Source organism: Maylandia zebra, linkage group LG2 (genome assembly GCF_041146795.1).
Source record: "Maylandia zebra isolate NMK-2024a linkage group LG2, Mzebra_GT3a, whole genome shotgun sequence".
Taxonomy (NCBI): Eukaryota; Metazoa; Chordata; class Actinopteri; order Cichliformes; family Cichlidae; genus Maylandia; species Maylandia zebra.
In genome coordinates, this window is record NC_135168.1 from 41,042,260 (window position 1) to 41,065,364 (window position 23,105).

The window sequence follows — 23,105 nt, forward strand, 5'->3', positions numbered from 1 at the left end:
GAAGCTGTGCTGGAGAAAAGATTAATGATCATACTCCTGGTGTTTGTGCAATGTTTTGTGCTTGCTTATTGCATCCCCATAAGACGATAAAGACGACATTGTCAAAGTAAAATACTAAAAAGAAGCAGAAGTAAGTCAGCTACGTATTTCTGAAGAGCAACGTTATTTTTCCTGAAGCCTGCGAAGAAACAAAAAAAATGTTTTCTGTTACTCATCTCTACTTGCTTAACCTGTTTAATTATGCTGATATTGTTTTTACTCTTTCTAAGAATTTGAAGCCAGGGAATTATTTTAGTTTCTGGTTATCATGATCTTTCGACTGGTGTATCTATATTTCTTTTCTGAGAGTAGCAGTTCTATTCTAGTGATTTTGTTCCCCTGGTTCTCGGCACTGTTGTTCAGCTGGTAGATAATGTAATTAAAACTTATCTTGTTTGTGGTAGATCGTTCTCAATTTAACTTTTCCACTCACTATTAGTTGTATACACTCTTCAGTGAAAAATTATTTTATTAATGAAAGTAATTTCATATTGATCCCCACGGCTTAGATCGTTGTTACAAAGATTCAAGTCTCGTGTGATTTCTACCTTTTAGACTCTAAGGGACGCTGTTGGCCGCTGAAATAATATCTCTGTTTTGTTGTCATTCAGTCCATCCTCTCAGAAATCACACGGCGAGGACGGCTTTCTGTGTTTTGCCGAGGGTTCATGTGAACGAAGTCTCACAGATTTCCGTTTAACGGTGGAGAACAATTTTATGAGCCAACCAGCTACTGGTATACTAGGGTATTTTTGTTACTGCCTAAAGAGACGATTTTTTCTTTCTTTGTATCTTTTTTGTCTGAGTAATGGCGCCTATAAGACGTCTACCTTACATATCACCAGGATGGCGATCATTTTGTGGAGTACGACGTCGCATAGGATCGCTTCTGTTGCTGCTTCTTGCGGTTAACATGGTAGGTGGTCAGATTCGGTATTCTATACCTGAGGAGATGAAGAAAGGCTCTGTTATTGGTAATGTGGCGCAGGATCTTGGCTTGGATCTGAAAAGGCTCAGCTCAGGGCGGGCCCGTATCGTGACCGGAGAAAATGTTCACTACACCGAGCTGCAGACAGACAAAGGGATTCTGGTCGTGAATGAGAGAATAGACCGAGAGCAGCTTTGTGGGGACGTAACGCCGTGTAGTTTCAGCTTTGAAATGATTTTGGAAAACCCGATGGAACTACACAGAATAACTGTCGAGGTTTTGGATATAAATGATCACGCACCTGTCTTCCCAAACAAAGATAAACCCATCAGTTTTGAAATAAGCGAATCAGCTGCAGTTGAAGTACGTTTTCCTCTGCAGAGCGCGGAGGATCTAGATGTAGGCCAAAACGCTCTGCAAAATTATATTCTGTCCCCAAACGACAATTTTATATTGAAACAACATTCAAATCCAGATGGTGGTAAATATGTTGAAATGGTGCTCCAGAAACCTTTAGACAGAGAGCGACACCCGCATTTCTCTTTGAAATTAATCGCAGTTGATGGAGGAACACCGCAGAGATCTGGTACAGTAAGTATAGATGTGACTGTGTTAGACGCCAACGACAATATTCCAGTTTTTAATCAATCAGTGTACAAAGCATCTGTGTTGGAAAACACGAAAACAGGGACTAGTATTATTACAGTAAATGCCACAGACGCAGACAGTGGATCATATGGACACATTACATACAGTTTGTCCAAAATGAAAGGAAGTGTAGCAGAAATATTTACGATTGATGAAAAGACGGGAACAATCTACGTGTCTGGTCAGATAGATTATGAAAAATACCGAAAATACGAGTTGAGGGTAGAGGCAAAGGATCACGGTGGACTAACTGGGACAAGTAAAGTTATATTTGATGTTACTGATGTTAATGATAATGAACCTATTATACATGTAATGTCATTTTCTAGTCCCCTGTCAGAGGATGCAATTCCCGGGACAACTATTGCAATTTTGAATATAAAAGACGCAGATTCTGAGAGAAATGGGCAAATTAAATGTTGGATTGATGGTAAACTTCCCTTTAAAATTGAAACATCACTGACAAATTATTACAATTTGGTCTCAGATCAACACTTTGACAGAGAATCCGTCTCAGAATATAACATAACAATTACAGCCACCGATTTTGGGTCTCCCCCTCTGTCTAGTTCAACAAAATTGCATCTAAAAATCTCTGACGTCAATGACAACGCACCATTATTTGATAAAAACAGCTATACTGCTTATATCACAGAGAATAACTCTCCTGGATTTTCCATATTCACTGTGAGTGCGCGGGACTCTGATTGGAATCAAAACGCTAGAATCTCATATCTTTTAGAGGAAAAACAGGTCAGTGGGAGTCCAGTTTCTACTTATGTGTCTCTAAACAGTGAAGCTGGGGTTCTTAACGCGGTTCGCACCTTTGATTATGAGCAAATCAAACAGTTTGAGTTAGTAATTAAAGCACAGGATGGAGGCTCTCCTCCACTCAGCAGCAACGTGACTGTGAAAATAATGATCCGGGACCAGAACGACAACCCCCCTCAGGTTCTGTACCCAGTCCAGACTGGTGGCTCTCTGGTGGCTGAAATGGTTCCTCGTTCAGCAGATGTGGGCTATCTGGTGACGAAAGTGGTGGCTGTTGATGTGGACTCTGGACAGAATGCCTGGCTCTTCTATAAACTGCAGAAAGCCACAGACAGGGCGCTGTTTGAAGTGGGCTTACAGAATGGAGAAATCAGAACTATCCGCCAAGTCACTGATAAAGATGCTGTCAAGCAAAGACTGACTGTTATAGTGGAGGACAACGGGCAGCCCTCTCGTTCAGCTACAGTCATTGTTAACGTGGCGGTGGCGGACAGCTTCCCTGAAGTGCTGTCGGAGTTCACTGAGTTGACCCACGACAAGGAGTACAATGACAACCTGACATTTTACTTAGTCTTGGCTCTGGCTGTAGTTTCCTTCCTCTTCATCACGTGTTTAGTGGTTATTATATCAGTCAAAATCTACAGGTGGAGACAGTCTCGCATCCTGTATCACTCCAACCTGCCTGTCATTCCATATTATCCACCACGTTACTCGGACACTGTGGGGACAGGGACTCTGCCACATGTGTACAATTACGAGGTGTGCAGGACGACTGACTCCAGAAAGAGTGACTGTAAGTTCGGCAGAGCTGGTAGTCAGAACGTGCTGATTATGGACCCCAGTTCTACAGGAACGATGCAGCGGATACAGAGTGAAAAGAGCATCCTGGATGAACCAGACTCTCCTCTAGAGGTCAGTTAGAGGATATTTCTATATTTATTCTTGTTCTTTACTTAATTACTCTGATGAAAATCTTCCCAGCATTATACATTTCTCAGCACCAAGGACAGCGTCTCAGTTTTCCTCTGCATATAGGTAGGCCTACAAAGCTTCTGTAAAAGGTCTTACATGGTTACTTTTTAAAGGAATGTCCTCTTATAAAGTCCCTAACAGTTTCCAGTTATTTTTTTATATCCAAATGTCTTTGTTTATAGAGTATTAATGATCACACTCCAAGTTTCTTTGCAATGTTTCCTGGCAGTGTTTTACTTGCTTACCATTCTCTTGCCCTAGTTATGAAGATATTTCAAAGGGACCCTGGAAAGGTAAAATATTAAGACAAAGTAGCAAGAAGGTATGCGTTTCTTAAAAGCATTCTTACTTTCTTGTGGAGTCCATATGCTCATCCAATGTCTATTCAATTACTCGACTCATTCATACCGATTTATTTTACAGTGCTTATGCTTTCGATGCTGCCTGAGTCACCGTAAGACTTTACATTCACTGAATTATGTCAGAATCAGATAATCATTACATTAGGACTTATACATCTATAGTTTCCTCTAAGGCAACACTTCTATCTAATTTCATTTTCTTTTGCTTTGATGTTTTCTTTTTTCCTGTCTGAGTCCCGGTATTCTTGGTCTGGCGTTTAAAAATTCTTTTGAAACTTCGGTTTCAGTATTAGTCGTTCGTTTCAAATTTTCTTAGTATTTTGGTTGCTTTTGTTTTTGTTGTTGGTGTTTTTGTTGTTAGCTATTTATATTGTTACTTGGAAAATGTCTTCATTAAGCAGAATGGTGACAATAAAAGAAATTAAACATGCCCCCCCCCCCCCCCCCTCACCACACAAACACACACTTAGAGTTATAACAGTTGTTCAATACTCATTTGTCAAATCTCGTATGATTTCCACCTTTTAGACTCTAAGGGACGCTGTTGGCCAGTAAAATATTTTTGATCTTACGTTGCCATTTAGTTCATCCCCCCAGTAGTCATGCAGTGAAATGGGCGCTCTGTGTTTTGTCCATAGATCGTATGAACAAGGTCTCACAGACTTCCATTTACAACTTGAATTAAATGTAACGTGGCCGCTAATATACCGGGAGCCTTTTTGTTTTCTAATTCCTAAGGAGATATATCTTTTTTCAAGTTTTGTTTTTCTTTTTTTGTCTGAGTGATGGCGACTGTAAGGCGTCAAACCCGCGTCCCATCAAAATGGGAATCATTTTGTGGAGTACGACGTCACATAGGATTTCTTCTGTTGCTGCTTCTTGCGGTTAACATGGTAGGTGGTCAGATTCGGTATTCTATACCTGAGGAGATGAAGAAAGGCTCTGTTATCGGCAATGTGGCGCAGGATCTTGGCTTGGATCTGAAAAGGCTCAGCTCAGGGCGGGCCCGTATCGTGACCGGAGAAAACGTTCACTACACCGAGCTGCAGAAAGACAAAGGGATTCTGGTCGTGAATGAGAGAATAGACCGAGAGCAGCTTTGTGGGGACGTAACGCCGTGTAGTCTCAGCTTTGAGATGATTTTGGAAGACCCGATGGAACTACACAGAATAACTGTCGAGGTTTTGGATATAAATGATCACGCACCTGTCTTCCCAAACAAAGATAAACCCATCAGTTTTGAAATAAGCGAATCAGCTGCAGTTGGAGTACGTTTCCCTCTGCAGAGCGCGCAGGATCTAGATGTAGGCCAAAACGCGCTGCAAAATTATATTCTATCTCCAAACGACAATTTTATATTGAAACAACATTCAAATCCAGATGGAAGAAAATATGTTGAAATGGTGCTCCAGAAACCTTTAGACAGAGAGCGACACCCGCATTTCTCTTTGAAATTAATCGCAGTTGATGGAGGAACACCACAGAGATCTGGTACAGTAAATATAGATGTGACTGTGTTAGACGCCAACGACAACGATCCAGTTTTTAATCAATCAGTGTACAAAGCATCTGTGTTGGAAAACACGAAAACAGGGACTAGTATCATTACAGTAAATGCAACAGACGCAGACAGTGGATTAAATGGACACATTACATACAGTTTATCCGAAATGAAAGAAAGTGCAGCGGATATATTTAGAATTAATGAAAACACCGGAATAATTTACGTGTCTGGTCAGATTGACTACGAGAAAGACAAAAAATACGAGTTGAGGGTAGAGGCAAAAGATCACGGTGGACTAACTGGGACAAGTAAAGTTATATTTGATGTTATTGATGTTAATGATAATGCTCCTATTATAAATGTAATGTCATTTTCTAGTCCCCTGTCAGAAGATTCCCGACCTGGTACAACAATTGCAATTTTGAATATAAAAGACGCAGATTCTGAGAGAAATGGGCAAATTAAATGTTCGATTGATGGTAAACTTCCCTTTAAAATTGAAACATCTCTGACAAATTATTACAATTTGGTCTCAGATCAACACTTTGACAGAGAATCCGTCTCAGAATATAACATAACAATTACAGCCACCGATTTTGGGTCTCTCCCTCTGTCTAGTTCAACAAAATTGCATCTAAAAATCTCTGACGTCAACGACAACGCACCATTGTTTGATAAAAACAGCTATACTGCTTATATCACAGAGAATAACTCTCCTGGATTTTCCATATTTACTGTGAGTGCGCGGGACTGTGATTGGAATCAAAATGCTAGAATCTCATATCTTTTAGAGGACACACAGGTCGGTGGGAGTCCAGTTTCTACTTATGTGTCTTTAAACTCTGAAACTGGAGTTCTTAACGCGGTTCGCACCTTTGATTATGAGCAAACCAAACAGTTTGAGTTAGTAATTAAAGCACAGGATGGAGGCTCTCCTCCACTCAGCAGCAACGTGACTGTGAAAATAATAGTTCAGGACCAGAACGACAACCCCCCTCAAGTTCTGTACCCAGTCCAGACTGGTGGCTCTCTGGTGGCCGAAATGGTGCCTCGTTCAGCAGATGTGGGCTATCTGGTGACTAAAGTGGTGGCTGTTGATGTGGACTCTGGACAGAATGCCTGGCTCTCCTATAAACTGCAGAAAGCCACAGACAGGGCGCTGTTTGAAGTGGGCTTACAGAATGGAGAAATCAGAACTATCCGCCAAGTCACTGATAAAGATGCTGTCAAGCAAAGACTGACTGTTATAGTGGAGGACAACGGGCAGCCCTCTCGTTCAGCTACAGTCATTGTTAACGTGGCGGTGGCGGACAGCTTCCCTGAAGTGCTGTCGGAGTTCACTGAGTTGACCCACGACAAGGAGTACAATGACAACCTGACTTTTTACTTAGTCTTGGCTCTGGCTGTAGTTTCCTTCCTCTTCATCACGTGTTTAGTGGTTATTATATCAGTCAAAATCTACAGATGGAGACAGTCTCGCATCCTGTATCACTCCAACCTGCCTGTCATTCCATATTATCCACCACGTTACTCAGACACTTTGGGGACAGGGACTCTACCACATGTATATAATTACGAGGTGTGCAGGACGACTGACTCCAGAAAGAGTGACATGAAATACATGCAACCGATGAGTCAAAGTTTAGTGAGTGTGGATGGAGCTGTAGACGATGTACCGCAAGTGGACAAGCAACTGTCAGGCAACCGTTCCCAAATGTCTACTTTGGTGAGTGATAATCTAATCTTTTCTGTTCCATTTTCCTGAACTCAGCACTCACCTTTAACCTTCTAAGACCCGAACTCATTCATGGCATGCATGTTTAATTTCTCTTTGCTATTTGAGCTGATTGGGATCAAAGAATCATCTTTTTACGTCATGTAGTTTCTGAGAAAAATGATATCCACTTACGAGGACATTCGTTTTAAATTTCGATAGAACACTATAAAGTCATAATCGAGTAATGCTGCAAAACTCTTTATTTGGTGTCTGAACACTGCAGTATTTTTCCTGAGTACAAAAACAAACTGAGAAACAACAATTGTGCCCCTATGAGCAATATAGCTCACTGGAAGTGCTGTTAACAGTTGCAGGAAGATGTATGTCTGTAACAAAGTATGGATAAAGATATCTGACCCTTGTAGAGGAACATTTAGTATTGTGGTCTAGACAACCCAAAATGTGATGTTCACATATATAGACGCCAGGTCCTAGGAGGTTAAATGTTGGTGAAAGTTTATCAAAAGCAACTTAGTGTAGCTTTCTGCCTTTGTTCCCCCCATAATATTCTCTGATTTCTAACTGATTTTTATATTTCTTTTAAACCACCATGAGCAACATCTTTATTGCACCTTTGTATTACTTTGATGTTCTACATTTTTGTGGCATTTATATCTCTGTTTGACTGCGCAGACTTTTTTTAACCTTTCTTTATTAAAGCGTACTCAAAATCTCATCTTTTTCAAGGTTTTGAATGTATTATACTTTCATCTATATATTCTGACTTATTAAATATAATAACAACATAATTGCACCAGTAGCAGTTCTACTCATTTATTATTTTTGCATTTAAGAATAATATAAGAATCATCATTTTAAGTTCACCTTATTATACATTTTTTTAAGTATTATTATTTGCAGAAGAATTTGCTTTGTATTACTCGGTGTTTACTGACTATGGACTGTAAGGGACGCTGTTGGTTAACTCACATATTTTGTAACCTATTATGTCAGGATCCTCTCCCTTTTCTCCCTGCTTCCAAAAGAAAGGGTGTTAACGTTCATTATATAGGTGGCAGTGGAATAGAATAGATGTCTTTCATTTTACATTGACTGAATGAAAAAAAAAACTTTTAGGCTGTCTTTGCATATTCAGTTCTTTTTTCCCGAATAAGAATCGTACCAAGATCGATTTCTTTTAATATGGATTGTGGATATAAAACCTACGCCCTGTGTGTAAAATGGCGCTTTTCCTGCAAAGGCAATTGGCAGATTCTGTTCTTCATGTTTTGTATGATCCATGTGGTCACTGGACATATTCGATACTCTATCCCAGAGGAGATGAAGAAAGGCTCGCTCATCGGTAATGTAGCACAGGACCTTGGTTTGGATCTCAAAAGGCTCCGTTCGGGTCGGCCCCGTATCGTGACCGGCGACAGCATCCAGTACACCGAGCTGCAGACAGACAAAGGGATTTTAGTCGTCAAAGAGAGAATAGACCGAGAGCAGCTGTGTGGAGACACAACCCCGTGCAGTTTCAGCTTTGAAGTGATTTTAGAAAATCCTATGGAGCTACATCAAATCACAGTTGAAATAACGGATATAAACGACCATTCGCCAACCTTCAAACGAAACAGTATCAATTTTGAAATCAGCGAAATAGCCAGTACCGGCGCTCGTTTCCCTTTGACGATGGCAGAAGATCCAGACGTGGGTGTTAACGGACTTAGAGAATATTTTCTGACCGACAATGACAATTTTGTTCTTAAACAAAACTCGAATGCAGACGGGAAGAAATACGCAGAGATGGTGCTTCAGAAGCCGCTGGACAGGGAGACAAATCCTAGTCTGTCTCTAAAGCTAATAGCTGTAGATGGTGGGACTCCGCAGAGATCTGGTACAGTAAATATCGATATAACTGTTCTCGATGCAAATGATAATGCTCCAGTATTCAATCAATCTGTATATAAAGCCACAGTCATGGAAAATTCTCCCAGAGATACTTACGTTATCACTGTTAATGCCAGTGACGCAGATTTCGGATCAAACGCTATCGCAACTTATATTTTTTCAGATCTCAACAGTGGTCTCAGTGATGTGTTTATGATTGACGAAAAAACTGGTGTCATTTCAATAACAGGCTCTACTGATTATGAAAAAAACAAAAAATACGAACTTCGAATCGAGGCAAAAGATCAGGGAGGTTTAACAGATTCAAGCAAAGTGATAATTGAAGTAACTGATGTTAATGATAACGCTCCTATCATAAGTGTTATGTCATTCACTAGTCCCGTGTCCGAGGACTCTCCTCCTGGTACCACTATTGGCATCATAAATGTAAAAGATCTGGACTCGGGTGATAACGGACAAGTAAACTGTAGAATAGAACAAAACGCGCCTTTCAAAATTAAATCTAATTTAAGAAATTACTATACGTTAGTAACAGATACTGTATTAGATCGTGAAAGCGTTTCAGAATATAACATCACAGTTGTTGCGACAGATGCAGGAATACCTCCTCTTTCAACAAAAAGAACCTTTCATTTAAAGGTCTCTGACGTAAACGATAATGCTCCGGTATTTTCTCAAAGTGTTTACAAATCGTTTATCATAGAGAATAACTCTCCAGGCATTTCTGTTCTCACTCTCATGGCTAAAGATCCAGATGAAAACCAAAACGCCCGGATATCTTATATACTGGAGAACACTAATATTGGTGGAGCTCCAGTTTCTGAATATGTTTCAGTAAATGCAGAAAGCGGAGTCGTGCACGCTGTGCGCTCCTTTGATTATGAGCAAATCAAACAGCTGGTTTTTGTTGTGAAGGCGCAAGATGGAGGCTCTCCTCCTCTCAGTAACAATGTGACTGTGAAACTGATAGTTCAGGACCAGAATGACAACCCCCCTCAGGTTCTGTACCCAGTTCAGACTGGTGGCTCTCTGGTGGCTGAAATGGTGCCTCGTTCAGCAGATGTGGGCTATCTGGTGACTAAAGTGGTGGCTGTTGATGTGGACTCTGGACAGAATGCCTGGCTCTCCTATAAACTGCAGAAAGCCACAGACAGGGCGCTGTTTGAAGTGGGCTTACAGAATGGAGAAATCAGAACTATCCGCCAAGTCACTGATAAAGATGCTGTCAAGCAAAGACTGACTGTTATAGTGGAGGACAACGGGCAGCCCTCTCGTTCAGCTACAGTCATTGTTAACGTGGCGGTGGCGGACAGCTTCCCTGAAGTGCTGTCGGAGTTCACTGAGTTGACCCACGACAAGGAGTACAATGACAACCTGACTTTCTACTTAGTCTTGGCTCTGGCTGTAGTTTCCTTCCTCTTCATCACGTGTTTAGTGGTTATCATATCAGTCAAAATCTACAGGTGGAGACAGTCTCGCATCCTGTATCACTCCAACCTGCCTGTCATTCCATATTATCCACCACGTTACTCGGACACTTTGGGGACAGGGACTCTGCCACATGTGTACAATTACGAGGTGTGCAGGACGACTGACTCCAGAAAGAGTGACTGTAAGTTCGGCAGAGCTGGTAGTCAGAACGTGCTGATAATGGACCCCAGTGCTACAGGAACGATGCAGCGGATACAGAGTGAAAAGAGCATCCTGGATGAACCAGACTCTCCTCTAGAGGTCAGTTAGAGGATATTTGTATATCTATTCTCGTTCTTTACTTAATTACTCTGATGCAAAGCTTCCCAGCATTATACATTTCTCAGCACCAAGGACAGCGTCTCAGTTTTCCTCTGCATATAGGTAGGCCTACAAAGCTTTTGTAAAAGGTCTCACATGGTTACTTTTTAAAGGAATGTTTTCTTATAAAGTGACTGATAGTTTCCAGTTGTTTTCTATATCCAAATGTCTTTGTTTATAGAGTATTGATGATCACACGCCATGTTTTTGTGCAATGTTTCCTGGCAGTGTTTTACTTGCTTACCATTCGCTTGCCATAGTTATGAAGATATTTCAAGGGGACCCTGGAAAGGTAAAATATTAACAAAAGTAGAAAGACGGTATGTGTTTCTTAAAAGCATTCTTTCTCTCTTGTGGAGTCCATATGCTCATCCAATGTCTATTCAATTACTCGACTCTTTCATACCCACTTATGTTATAGTGCTTATGCTTTCGATGCTGCCTGAGTCACCGTAAGACTTTGCATTCACTGGATTATGTCAGAATCAGATAATCACTACATTAGGACTTATACATCTATAGTTTACTCTAAGGCAACACTTCTATTTAATTTAATTTTCTTTTGTTTTGTTTGTGTTCTTCTTTCCTGTCCGAGTCCCGGTATTCTTGGTCTGGACTCTGCCGTTTAAAAATTCTGTTGAAACTGCGGTTTCTGTTAGGTCGTTCGTTTCAAATTCTCTTAGCATTTTGTAGTTGTTGTTGTTTTTATCTATCTATATTCCTACTTGAAAAAGGTCTTCATTAAGCAGAATGTTGACAATATGAGAAATTAAATATTACCCCCCACAGTCAGTGATATGTTTTGGCGGTTTACGTTTCTCGTATTTAGTTAGTTCGCATTCATGTTTTTCCGACCCTGTCCTACTTTTTATGAAATATGCGAAATGTTAAGTGTGTAGCTGTAGCAGTACATCCATACCTGAACACAGTGACGTATTTCCTGAATCAACTTATGTGAGGTGACTTATTCGAGATGGTTGGAACACTAGTACCAATATTACTTGCATTTGTAATTAAAACATCGTCTTTATGTGAGTTTTCACCGTCAGCTGGCTTTGCCAACCTTAAATGTCGTGCCTTTTAGCTTTACAGCTCTTTTTACTGTTGTACTTTTGTGTTTTCATGGAGTGTGTTCTGTTTTGACAATGCATATTCAAATGTAATTCATATAGTATTTTAATATACATTTTTGGGAACCTTTGTTATAATTATTATTATTAGAAGTAGTAGTAGTAGTAGCGGAAGTATTTTTCTGAACACCTGTTGTAGCAGAACATTTTGGACATATTTGTATTTTTTTGATTGCACTAAATGTCTCATGACATTGCCAAAGAAAGAAAGAAAGCGCACGGTGTTACTGATTGTGGACTCTAAGGGACGCTGTTGGTCAATATAACATTTTTTTCTAAAACACTATGACACAATCTCCTCCCTTACCGCCGTTGCTCGTCAAGAAAAGCCGATATTATTCATTATATGGGCTCACAATCGAAGAAAACGCACATCTCCTTCTTTATATCTAAAAGATAGAATACAGTAGTTTATCATTGGTGATATATTAACTTTAGAACCCAGAATAAGTGAAGCGATTTACAATTTCCTTTAACTATGGATTGTGGATTAAAAGGATACACCCGGTGTATAAAATGGCGCTTTGGCTGTGGACGCAATTGGCATTTCTTCTTGCTCATTTTTTGTCTGATTCATATGGTCACTGGACATATTCGATACTCTATCCCAGAGGAGATGAAGAAAGGCTCGCTCATCGGTAATGTAGCACAGGACCTCGGCTTGAATCTCAAAAGGCTCCGTTTGGGTCGGGCCCGTATCGTGACCGGCGACAGCATCCAGTACACCGAGCTGCAGACAGACAAAGGGATTTTAGTCGTCAAAGAGAGAATAGACCGAGAGCAGCTGTGTGGAGACACAACCCCGTGCAGTTTCAGCTTTGAGGTAATTTTAGAAAATCCTATGGAGCTACATCAAATCACAGTTGAAATAACGGATATAAACGACCATTCGCCAACCTTCAAACGAAACAGTATCAATTTTGAAATCAGCGAATCAGCCAGTGCTGGTGCTCGATTTTCTTTAACCAGTGCAGAAGATCCAGACGTGGGTGTTAACGGACTTAGAGAATATTTTCTGGCCGAGAATGACAATTTTGTTCTTAAACAAAACTCGAATGCAGACGGGAAGAAATACGCAGAGATGGTGCTTCAGAAGCCGCTGGACAGGGAGACAAATCCTAATCTGTCTCTAAAGCTAATAGCTGTAGATGGTGGGACTCCGCAGAGATCTGGCACCGTAAATATCGATATAACTGTTCTCGATGTAAATGATAATGCTCCAGTATTCAATCAATCTGTATATAAAGCCACAGTCATGGAAAATTCTCCCCGAGATACTTACGTTACCACTGTTAATGCCAGTGACGCAGATTTCGGGTCAAATAGCATTGTGACTTATTATTTTTCAGATCTCAACAGTGGTCTCAGTGATGTGTTTATGATTGACGAAAAAACTGGTATAATTTCAATAACAGGCTTTATTGATTATGAAAAGGACAAAAAGTACGAACTTCGAATCGACGCCAGAGATCAGGGAGGTTTAACAGATTCCAGCAAAGTGATAATTGAAGTAACTGACGTTAATGATAACGCTCCTATCATAAACGTTATGTCATTCACTAGTCCCGTGTCCGAGGACTCTCCTCCTGGTACCACTATTGGCATCATAAATGTAAAAGATCTGGACTCGGGTGATAACGGACAAGTAAACTGTAGAATAGAACAAAACGCGCCTTTCAAAATTAAATCTAATTTAAGAAATTACTATACGTTGGTAACAGATACTGTATTAGATCGTGAAAGCGTTTCAGAATATAACATCACAGTTGTTGCGACAGATGCAGGAATACCTCCTCTTTCAACAAAAAGAACCTTTCATTTAAAGGTCTCTGACGTGAACGATAATGCTCCAGTATTTTCTCAAAGTGTTTACAATACGTTTATCATAGAGAATAACTCTCCAGGCATTTCTGTTCTCACTCTCGGGGCTAAAGATCCCGATGAAAACCAAAACGCCCGGATATCTTATATACTGGAGAACACTAATATTGGTGGAGCTCCAGTTTCTGAATATGTTTCAGTAAATGCAGAAAGCGGAGTCGTGCACGCTGTGCGCTCCTTTGATTATGAGCAAATCAAACAGCTGGTTTTTGTTGTGAAGGCGCAAGATGGAGGCTCACCTCCTCTCAGTAACAATGTGACTGTGAAACTGATAGTTCAGGACCAGAATGACAACCCCCCTCAGGTTCTGTACCCAGTTCAGACTGGTGGCTCTCTGGTGGCTGAAATGGTGCCTCGTTCAGCAGATGTGGGCTATCTGGTGACTAAAGTGGTGGCTGTTGATGTGGACTCTGGACAGAATGCCTGGCTCTCCTATAAACTGCAGAAAGCCACAGACAGGGCGCTGTTTGAAGTGGGCTTACAGAATGGAGAAATCAGAACTATCCGCCAAGTCACTGATAAAGATGCTGTCAAGCAAAGACTGACTGTTATAGTGGAGGACAACGGGCAGCCCTCTCGTTCAGCTACAGTCATTGTTAACGTGGCGGTGGCGGACAGCTTCCCTGAAGTGCTGTCGGAGTTCACTGAGTTGACCCACGACAAGGAGTACAATGACAACCTGACTTTCTACTTAGTCTTGGCTCTGGCTGTAGTTTCCTTCCTCTTCATCACGTGTTTAGTGGTTATCATATCAGTCAAAATCTACAGGTGGAGACAGTCTCGCATCCTGTATCACTCCAACCTGCCTGTCATTCCATATTATCCACCACGTTACTCGGACACTTTGGGGACAGGGACTCTGCCACATGTGTACAATTACGAGGTGTGCAGGACGACTGACTCCAGAAAGAGTGACTGTAAGTTCGGCAGAGCTGGTAGTCAGAACATGCTGATAATGGACCCCAGTGCTACAGGAACGATGCAGCGGATACAGAGTGAAAAGAGCATCCTGGATGAACCAGACTCTCCTCTAGAGGTCAGTTAGAGGATATTTGTATATCTATTCTCGTTCTTTACTTAATTACTCTGATGCAAAGCTTCCCAGCATTATACATTTCTCAGCACCAAGGACAGCGTCTCAGTTTTTCTCTGCATATAGGTAGGCCTACAAAGCTTTTGTAAAAGGTCTCACATGGTTACTTTTTAAAGGAATGTTTTCTTATAAAGTGACTGATAGTTTCCAGTTGTTTTCTATATCCAAATGTCTTTGTTTATAGAGTATTGATGATCACACGCCATGTTTTTGTGCAATGTTTCCTGGCAGTGTTTTACTTGCTTACCATTCGCTTGCCATAGTTATGAAGATATTTCAAGGGGACCCTGGAAAGGTAAAATATTAACAAAAGTAGAAAGACGGTATGTGTTTCTTAAAAGCATTCTTTCTCTCTTGTGGAGTCCATATGCTCATCCAATGTCTATTCAATTACTCGACTCTTTCATACCCACTTATGTTATAGTGCTTATGCTTTCGATGCTGCCTGAGTCACCGTAAGACTTTGCATTTACTGGATTATGTCAGAATCAGATAATCACTACATTAGGACTTATACATCTATAGTTTACTCTAAGGCAACACTTCTATTTAATTTAATTTTCTTTTGTTTTGTTTGTGTTCTTCTTTCCTGTCCGAGTCCCGGTATTCTTGGTCTGGACTCTGCCGTTTAAAAATTCTGTTGAAACTGCGGTTTCTGTTAGGTCGTTCGTTTCAAATTCTCTTAGCATTTTGTAGTTGTTGTTGTTTTTATCTATCTATATTCCTACTTGAAAAAGGTCTTCATTAAGCAGAATGTTGACAATATGAGAAATTAAATATTACCCCCCACAGTCAGTGATATGTTTTGGCGGTTTACGTTTCTCGTATTTAGTTAGTTCGCATTCATGTTTTTCCGACCCTGTCCTACTTTTTATGAAATATGCGAAATGTTAAGTGTGTAGCTGTAGCAGTACATCCACACCTGAACACAGTGACGTATTTCCTGAATCAACTTATGTGAGGTGACTTATTCGAGATGGTTGGAACACTAGTACCAATATTACTTGCATTTGTAATTAAAACATCGTCTTTATGTGAGTTTTCACCGTCAGCTGGCTTTGCCAACCTTAAATGTCGTGCCTTTTAGCTTTACAGCTCTTTTTACTGTTGTACTTTTGTGTTTTCATGGAGTGTGTTCTGTTTTGACAATGCATATTCAAATGTAATTCATATAGTATTTTAATATACATTTTTGGGAACCTTTGTTATAATTATTATTATTAGAAGTAGTAGTAGTAGTAGTAGCGGAAGTATTTTTTCTGAACACCTGTTGTAGCAGAACATTATGGACATATTTGTATTTTTTTGATTGCACTAAATGTCTCATGACATTGCCAAAGAAAGAAAGAAAGCGCACGGTGTTACTGATTGTGGACTCTAAGGGACGCTGTTGGTCAATATAACATTTTTTTCTAAAACACTATGACACAATCTCCTCCCTTACCGCCGTTGCTCGTCAAGAAAAGCCGATAGTAGTCATTATATGGGCTCACAATCGAAGAAAACGCACATCTCATTCTTTATATCTAAAAGATAGAATACAGTAGTTTATCATTGGTGATATATTAACTTTAGAACCCAGAATAAGTGAAGCGATTTACAATTTCCTTTAACTATGGATTGTGGATTAAAAGGATACACCCGGTGTATAAAATGGCGCTTTGGCTGTGGACGCAATTGGCATTTCTTCTTGCTCATTTTTTGTCTGATTCATATGGTCACTGGACATATTCGATACTCTATCCCAGAGGAGATGAAGAAAGGCTCACTCATCGGTAATGTAGCACAGGACCTCGGCTTGAATCTCAAAAGGCTCCGTTTGGGTCGGGCCCGTATCGTGACCGGCGACAGCATCCAGTACACCGAGCTGCAGACAGACAAAGGGATTTTAGTCGTCAAAGAGAGAATAGACCGAGAGCAGCTGTGTGGAGACACAACCCCGTGCAGTTTCAGCTTTGAAGTGATTTTAGAAAATCCTATGGAGCTACATCAAATCACAGTTGAAATAACGGATATAAACGACCATTCGCCAACCTTCAAACGAAAGAGCATCAATTTCGAAATCAGCGAAATAGCCAGTGCTGGAGCTCGATTTTCTTTAGCCAGTGCAGAAGATCCAGACGTGGGTGTTAACGGACTTAGAGAATATTTTCTGACCGACAATGACAATTTTATTCTTAAACAAAACTCGAATGCAGACGGGAAGAAATACGCAGAGATGGTGCTTCAGAAGCCGCTGGACAGGGAGACAAATCCTAATCTGTCTCTAAAGCTAATAGCTGTAGATGGTGGGACTCCGCAGAGATCTGGCACCGTAAATATCGATATAACTGTTCTCGATGCAAATGATAATGCTCCAGTATTCAATCAATCTGTATATAAAGCCACAGTCATGGAAAATTCTCCCCGAGATACTTACGTTACCACTGTTAATGCCAGTGACGCAGATTTCGGGTCAAATAGCATTGTAACTTATTATTTTTCAGATCTCAACAGTGGTCTCAGTGATGTGTTTATGATTGACGAAAAAAATGGTATAATTTCAATAACAGGCTTTATTGATTATGAAAAAGACAAAAAGTACGAACTTCGAATCGACGCCAGAGATCAGGGAGGTTTAACAGATTCCAGCAAAGTGATAATTGAAGTAACTGATGTTAATGATAACGCTCCTATCATAAGTGTTATGTCATTCACTAGTCCCGTGTCCGAGGACTCTCCTCCTGGTACCACTATTGGCATCATAAATGTAAAAGATCTGGACTCGGGTGATAACGGACAAGTAAACTGTAGAATAGAACAAAACGCGCCTTTCAAAATTAAATCTAATTTAAGAAATTACTATACGTTGGTAACAGATACTGTATTAGATCGTGAAAGCGTTTCAGAATATAACATCACAGTTGTTGCGACAGATGCAGGAATACCTCCTCTTTCAACAAAAAGAACCTTTCATTTAAAGGTCTCTGACGTGAACGATAATGCTCCAGTATTTTCTCAAAGTGTTTACAATACGTTTATCATAGAGAATAACTCTCCAGGCATTTCTGTTCTCACTCTCGGGGCTAAAGATCCCGATGAAAACCAAAACGCCCGGATATCTTATATACTGGAGAATACTAATATTGGTGGAGCTCCAGTTTCTGAATATGTTTCAGTAAATGCAGAAAGCGGAGTCGTGCACGCAGTGCGCTCCTTTGATTATGAACAAATCAAACAGCTGGTTTTTGTTGTGAAGGCGCAGGATGGAGGCTCTCCTCCTCTCAGTAACAATGTGACTGTGAAACTGATAGTTCAGGACCAGAACGACAACCCCCCTCAGGTTCTGTACCCAGTTCAGACTGGTGGCTCTCTGGTGGCTGAAATGGTTCCTCGTTCAGCAGATGTGGGCTATCTAGTGACTAAAGTGGTGGCTGTTGATGTGGACTCTGGACAGAATGCCTGGCTCTCCTATAAACTGCAGAAAGCCACAGACAGGGCGCTGTTTGAAGTGGGCTTACAGAATGGAGAAATCAGAACTATCCGCCAAGTCACTGATAAAGATGCTGTCAAACAAAGACTGACTGTTATAGTGGAGGACAACGGGCAGCCCTCTCGTTCAGCTACAGTCATTGTTAACGTGGCGGTGGCGGACAGCTTCCCTGAAGTGCTGTCGGAGTTCACTGAGTTGACCCACGACAAGGAGTACAATGACAACCTGACTTTTTACTTAGTCTTGGCTCTGGCTGTAGTTTCCTTCCTCTTCATCACGTGTTTAGTGGTTATTATATCAGTCAAAATCTACAGGTGGAGACAGTCTCGCATCCTGTATCACTCCAACCTGCCTGTCATTCCATATTATCCACCACGTTACTCGGACACTTTGGGGACAGGGACTCTGCCACATGTGTACAATTACGAGGTGTGCAGGACGACTGACTCCAGAAAGAGTGACTGTAAGTTCGGCAGAGCTGGTAGTCAGAACGTGCTGATAATGGACCCCAGTTCTACAGGAACGATGCAGCGGATACAGAGTGAAAAGAGCATCCTGGATGAACCAGACTCTCCTCTAGAGGTTAGTTTTTCCGTATAACGTATATGTTTTTTTTCAAAAATATATACTTTTTTCCCTATATTGCAGTATCAAATAACTTCCAGCACCATGGACAGCGCCTATGTTTTCGTAATGTACCCACGATTATAATTTCCCTATCACATCCTCCGAAGTAATCACTCGCCTGGTCGTATGTTTCTTTCAATTATATGGATAAATCCATGGTCAGTTTTTTCGTTCATACCCCCAGACAGAGTTGGTCCGCATTCCTTTTTTTTTCCTTTTATCATTATCACTGTTATTATTTGTTGTCCAGGCTGTGTTGGTGTTCTTGACACGGAAATGAGCAGTTCTACAAACGTTTGCTATCACAAAATATTAGTCTAAAGCAGAACCCAGTCATATACTCATATCTTAATAATTTCCTTCTTTTTTTAATTTTACGTATTTCCAAATGCTTCATCTCATTTCATACGAAAGTTCTCATCAGACCTTACAACAACCGAATTAGTCAATCATCTTATGTATGTGATTTCATTGTACCGGTGCATAATTGTATATTTCCCTTAAAAGTAGCTTTTTCTTATGAATCAGGTAATATTTTTATTTTATTTAAATAATGAGCGGCACAGTTTTTTGAGCAGATGTTTGATTAAAAAAAACATTTTCAATTGAATCTGGATAGATTTTAATTCCCTTTCTGTGAAATGTGTTAAAACATTGATGCTGAAGTTAAAGTATTTCAGTCAGTCGATAGTATTGTCTTTTTCAACTCGTTTCATATTAATCTCCATACTAGATAAAATGCATTCATTTCCGGTTTAACAATTGTTATTTTTAGTTTTATTCAAGCCTCATGAGATTTTTCACATTTTCGACTCTAAGCGACGCTGTTGGCCAGTAAGATGATTTTTTTTTTTTTTTTGCGTTACGTTCTCATTCAGTCCATCCTCTCGGTGATCATGACGTGAGGAAGGCTCTCCGTGTGTTGTCCAGTGCGGATTCACAGACTTTCATTTGAAGCATTTACAGCTTGAGGACAGTTGTAAATGTAACGCCGGCGCTTATATATTGGGACGTTTTCTACTACATACAAAGGAAAAAGCTTCCATCCTTTGATTATTTCCATCGGAGTGATGGCGACATTAAGATCTCTGACCTGCATTTCTTCAGAATGCCGATTATTTTATGAACTGCGACGTCGCATAGAACTCCTTCTGTTGCTGCTTCTTGCGGTTAACATGGTAGGTGGTCAAATTCGGTATTCTATACCCGAGGAGATGAAGAAAGGCTCTGCTATCGGTAATGTGGCGCAGGATCTTGGCTTGGATCTGAAAAGGCTCCGCTCAGGGCGGGCCCGTATCGTGACCGGAGAAAACGTTCACTACACCGAGCTGCAGACAGACAAAGGGATTCTGGTCGTGAATGAGAGAATAGACCGAGAGCAGCTTTGTGGGGACGTAACGCCGTGTAGTTTCAGCTTTGAACTGATATTAGAAAATCCGATGGAACTGCACCCCATAACAATAGAAGTCTTAGATGTTAATGATCATTCTCCGATATTCAAGAAAGCAAATATTATGCTAGACATTAGCGAGTCCGCAAATCTCGGTGCCCGATTTGTGTTAGATAGTGCAGAGGATCCTGATGTTGGAGTAAATGGACTTCAAAATTATGTTTTAACCTCGAACGACAACTTTGTTTTAAAACAGCATGTGAATCCAGACGGGAGTAAATATGCAGAGATGGTGCTTCAGAGGCAGTTGGACCGAGAGAAGGTACCACATCTATCTTTGGAGCTTATAGCAATCGATGGTGGAAATCCTCAGAGATCTGGCACCGTAAATATAGACCTTAATGTTTTAGATGTAAATGACAACGCTCCCGTTTTCAAACAGTCTGTTTATAAGGCGACGGTGATAGAAAATGCAGCAAAAGGTACTAATATTGTCACGGTGAATGCTACAGACGCAGATAGTGGATCAAATGGTTATGTCACATATTCAATTTCAAACGTGAAGAGCAATATAGCTGATTTATTGTCCATAGATCAGTTCTCTGGTTCGCTGTTTGTCTCAGGCCTCATAGATTTCGAAAAGGATAAAAAATATGAACTCAGGATAGATGCAAAAGATCAGGGTGGACTAACAGATTCAAGCAAAGTGATAATTGAAGTAACTGATGTTAATGATAACGACCCTATCATAAGCATTATGTCATTCACTAGTCCCGTGTCCGAGGACTCTCCTCCTGGTACCACTATTGGTATCATAAATGTAAAAGATCTAGACTCGGGTGATAACGGACAAGTAAACTGTAGAATAGAACAAAACGCGCCTTTCAAAATTAAATCTAATTTAAGAAATTACTATACGTTGGTAACAGATACTGTATTAGATCGTGAAAGCGTTTCAGAATATAACATCACAGTTGTTGCGACAGATGCAGGAATACCTCCTCTTTCAACAAAAAGAACCTTTCATTTAAAGGTCTCTGACGTGAACGATAACTCTCCAGTATTTTCTCAAAGTGTTTATAGTGCGTTTATTACAGAAAATAACTCACCCGGCGTTTCTCTTCTTACTGTGGGAGCAAAAGATCCCGATGAAAACCAAAACGCCCGGATATCTTATATACTGGAGAACACTAATATTGGTGGAACTCCAGTTTCTGAATATGTTTCAGTAAATGCAGAAAGCGGAGTCGTGCACGCAGTGCGCTCCTTTGATTATGAACAAATCAAACAGCTGTTTTTTGTTGTGAAAGCGCAGGATGGAGGCTCTCCTCCACTCAGTAACAATGTGACTGTGAAATTAATAGTTCAGGACCAGAACGACAACCCCCCTCAGGTTCTGTACCCAGTCCAGACTGGTGGCTCTCTGGTGGCTGAAATGGTGCCTCGTTCAGCAGATGTGGGCTATCTGGTGACTAAAGTGGTGGCTGTTGATGTGGACTCTGGACAGAATGCCTGGCTCTCCTATAAACTGCAGAAAGCCACAGACAGGGCGCTGTTTGAAGTGGGCTTACAGAATGGAGAAATCAGAACTATCCGCCAAGTCACTGATAAAGATGCTGTCAAACAAAGACTGACTGTTATAGTGGAGGACAACGGGCAGCCCTCTCGTTCAGCTACAGTCGTTGTTAACGTGGCGGTGGCGGACAGCTTCCCTGAAGTGCTGTCGGAGTTCACTGAGTTGACGCACGACAAGGAGTACAATGACAACCTGACTTTTTACTTAGTCTTGGCTCTGGCTGTAGTTTCCTTCCTCTTCATCACGTGTTTAGTGGTTATTATATCAGTCAAAATCTACAGGTGGAGACAGTCTCGCATCCTGTATCACTCCAACCTGCCTGTCATTCCATATTATCCACCACGTTACTCAGACACTTTGGGGACAGGGACTCTTCCACATGTGTACAATTATGAGGTGTGCAGGACGACTGACTCCAGAAAGAGTGACATGAAATACATGCAACCGATGAGTCAAAGTTTAGTGAGTGTGGATGGATGTGGAGACGTTGTACCGCAAGTGGATAAGCAACGGTCAGGCAACTTTTCCCAAATGTCTACTTTGGTGAGTGATACTTCAATCAAGTAATCTCTGGCCCTCTCTCTCTCTCTCTCTCTCGCTCCCGCTCTGTCTTATCCTCTTCTTATTTAACCCCCCCCCCCCTCCCCCGCTTCTTTTTTTAAATTTTGCTCCTGAACGTCACATTCCTTTACTGTCTTTCACTCGCCTTTAGTGTTGCTGTCCCTTGTGCTGAAACGGTCGGTGGTCAGTTTTGAAATTTGTTTCGAAAGGGGAGCATTTAAAAATACATAAAGTTTTGCAACTTTAATACTCTATGAAATAAAATAATAAACTTCATATCTTTATTATAATCAACTGTGGTACAATAAGAAATGAGGCAACACTTCAACTTTCGTTATAAAATGAAAAAAATATAAAAAAAAATAATATCTGACGCTCAGTAGAAAACAGAAATAGCACAGCTCACTTCCTGTGCTGAACACAGCTACCATTAAATAGAAGTGATTACATATTTAGTTCCATTTAGTTTTAGTCATTTAAATTTCTTATGACATATCAGCAGTGATCTAAAAAATATAGCTGAACTGAAATAAAAAAAAGACTTGCAAAATGATTCTGTGGCGCACAATATTGTTAATGTAAGAGCACAGGCTTTATTGATATTGCTAAATAATACGGGGTGTATTATTCTTTTTCAATTTACAAATGGATCTAAACTTGCCTTCACTGTTGGATACAACGATTACATGTGTCCTGATCATGTTTATAACACAGACATTACCGTAAATGGGC

The 23,105-nt window shown here is 40.6% G+C and overlaps 3 protein-coding genes and 2 pseudogenes across 26 annotated transcripts in view; all 5 read left to right on the top strand.

Moving 5' to 3' along the window:
• LOC105940793 (protocadherin gamma-C5) overlaps positions 1-23,105 on the top strand; it is a 315,331-nt gene that overhangs the window by 140,360 nt on the left and 151,866 nt on the right. The gene's annotated exons all lie outside the window — the stretch shown is intronic.
• Positions 572-3,322, top strand: LOC106676267 (protocadherin gamma-A11 pseudogene; annotated as a pseudogene).
• LOC143412641 (protocadherin gamma-A8 pseudogene) lies at positions 7,950-10,993 on the top strand (annotated as a pseudogene).
• Positions 12,141-14,714, top strand: LOC143412639 (protocadherin gamma-A5-like). The gene has a single exon (XM_076874008.1). The coding sequence runs from the start codon at positions 12,252-12,254 to the stop codon at positions 14,697-14,699; it is 2,448 nt and encodes an 815-aa protein (XP_076730123.1). The 5' UTR covers positions 12,141-12,251; the 3' UTR covers positions 14,700-14,714.
• On the top strand, positions 15,696-19,189 carry LOC143412595 (protocadherin gamma-A5-like). Its single transcript, XM_076873816.1, has one exon. It carries the CDS (start codon positions 16,363-16,365, stop codon positions 18,817-18,819), a length of 2,457 nt encoding a protein of 818 aa, XP_076729931.1. The 5' UTR covers positions 15,696-16,362; the 3' UTR covers positions 18,820-19,189.

Coding starts and splice junctions, on each gene's coding strand:
- LOC143412639 (XM_076874008.1), top strand. CDS start 12,252: ATGGATTGTGGATTAAAAGGATACACCCGGTGTATAAAATGGCGCTTT.
- LOC143412595 (XM_076873816.1), top strand. CDS start 16,363: ATGGATTGTGGATTAAAAGGATACACCCGGTGTATAAAATGGCGCTTT.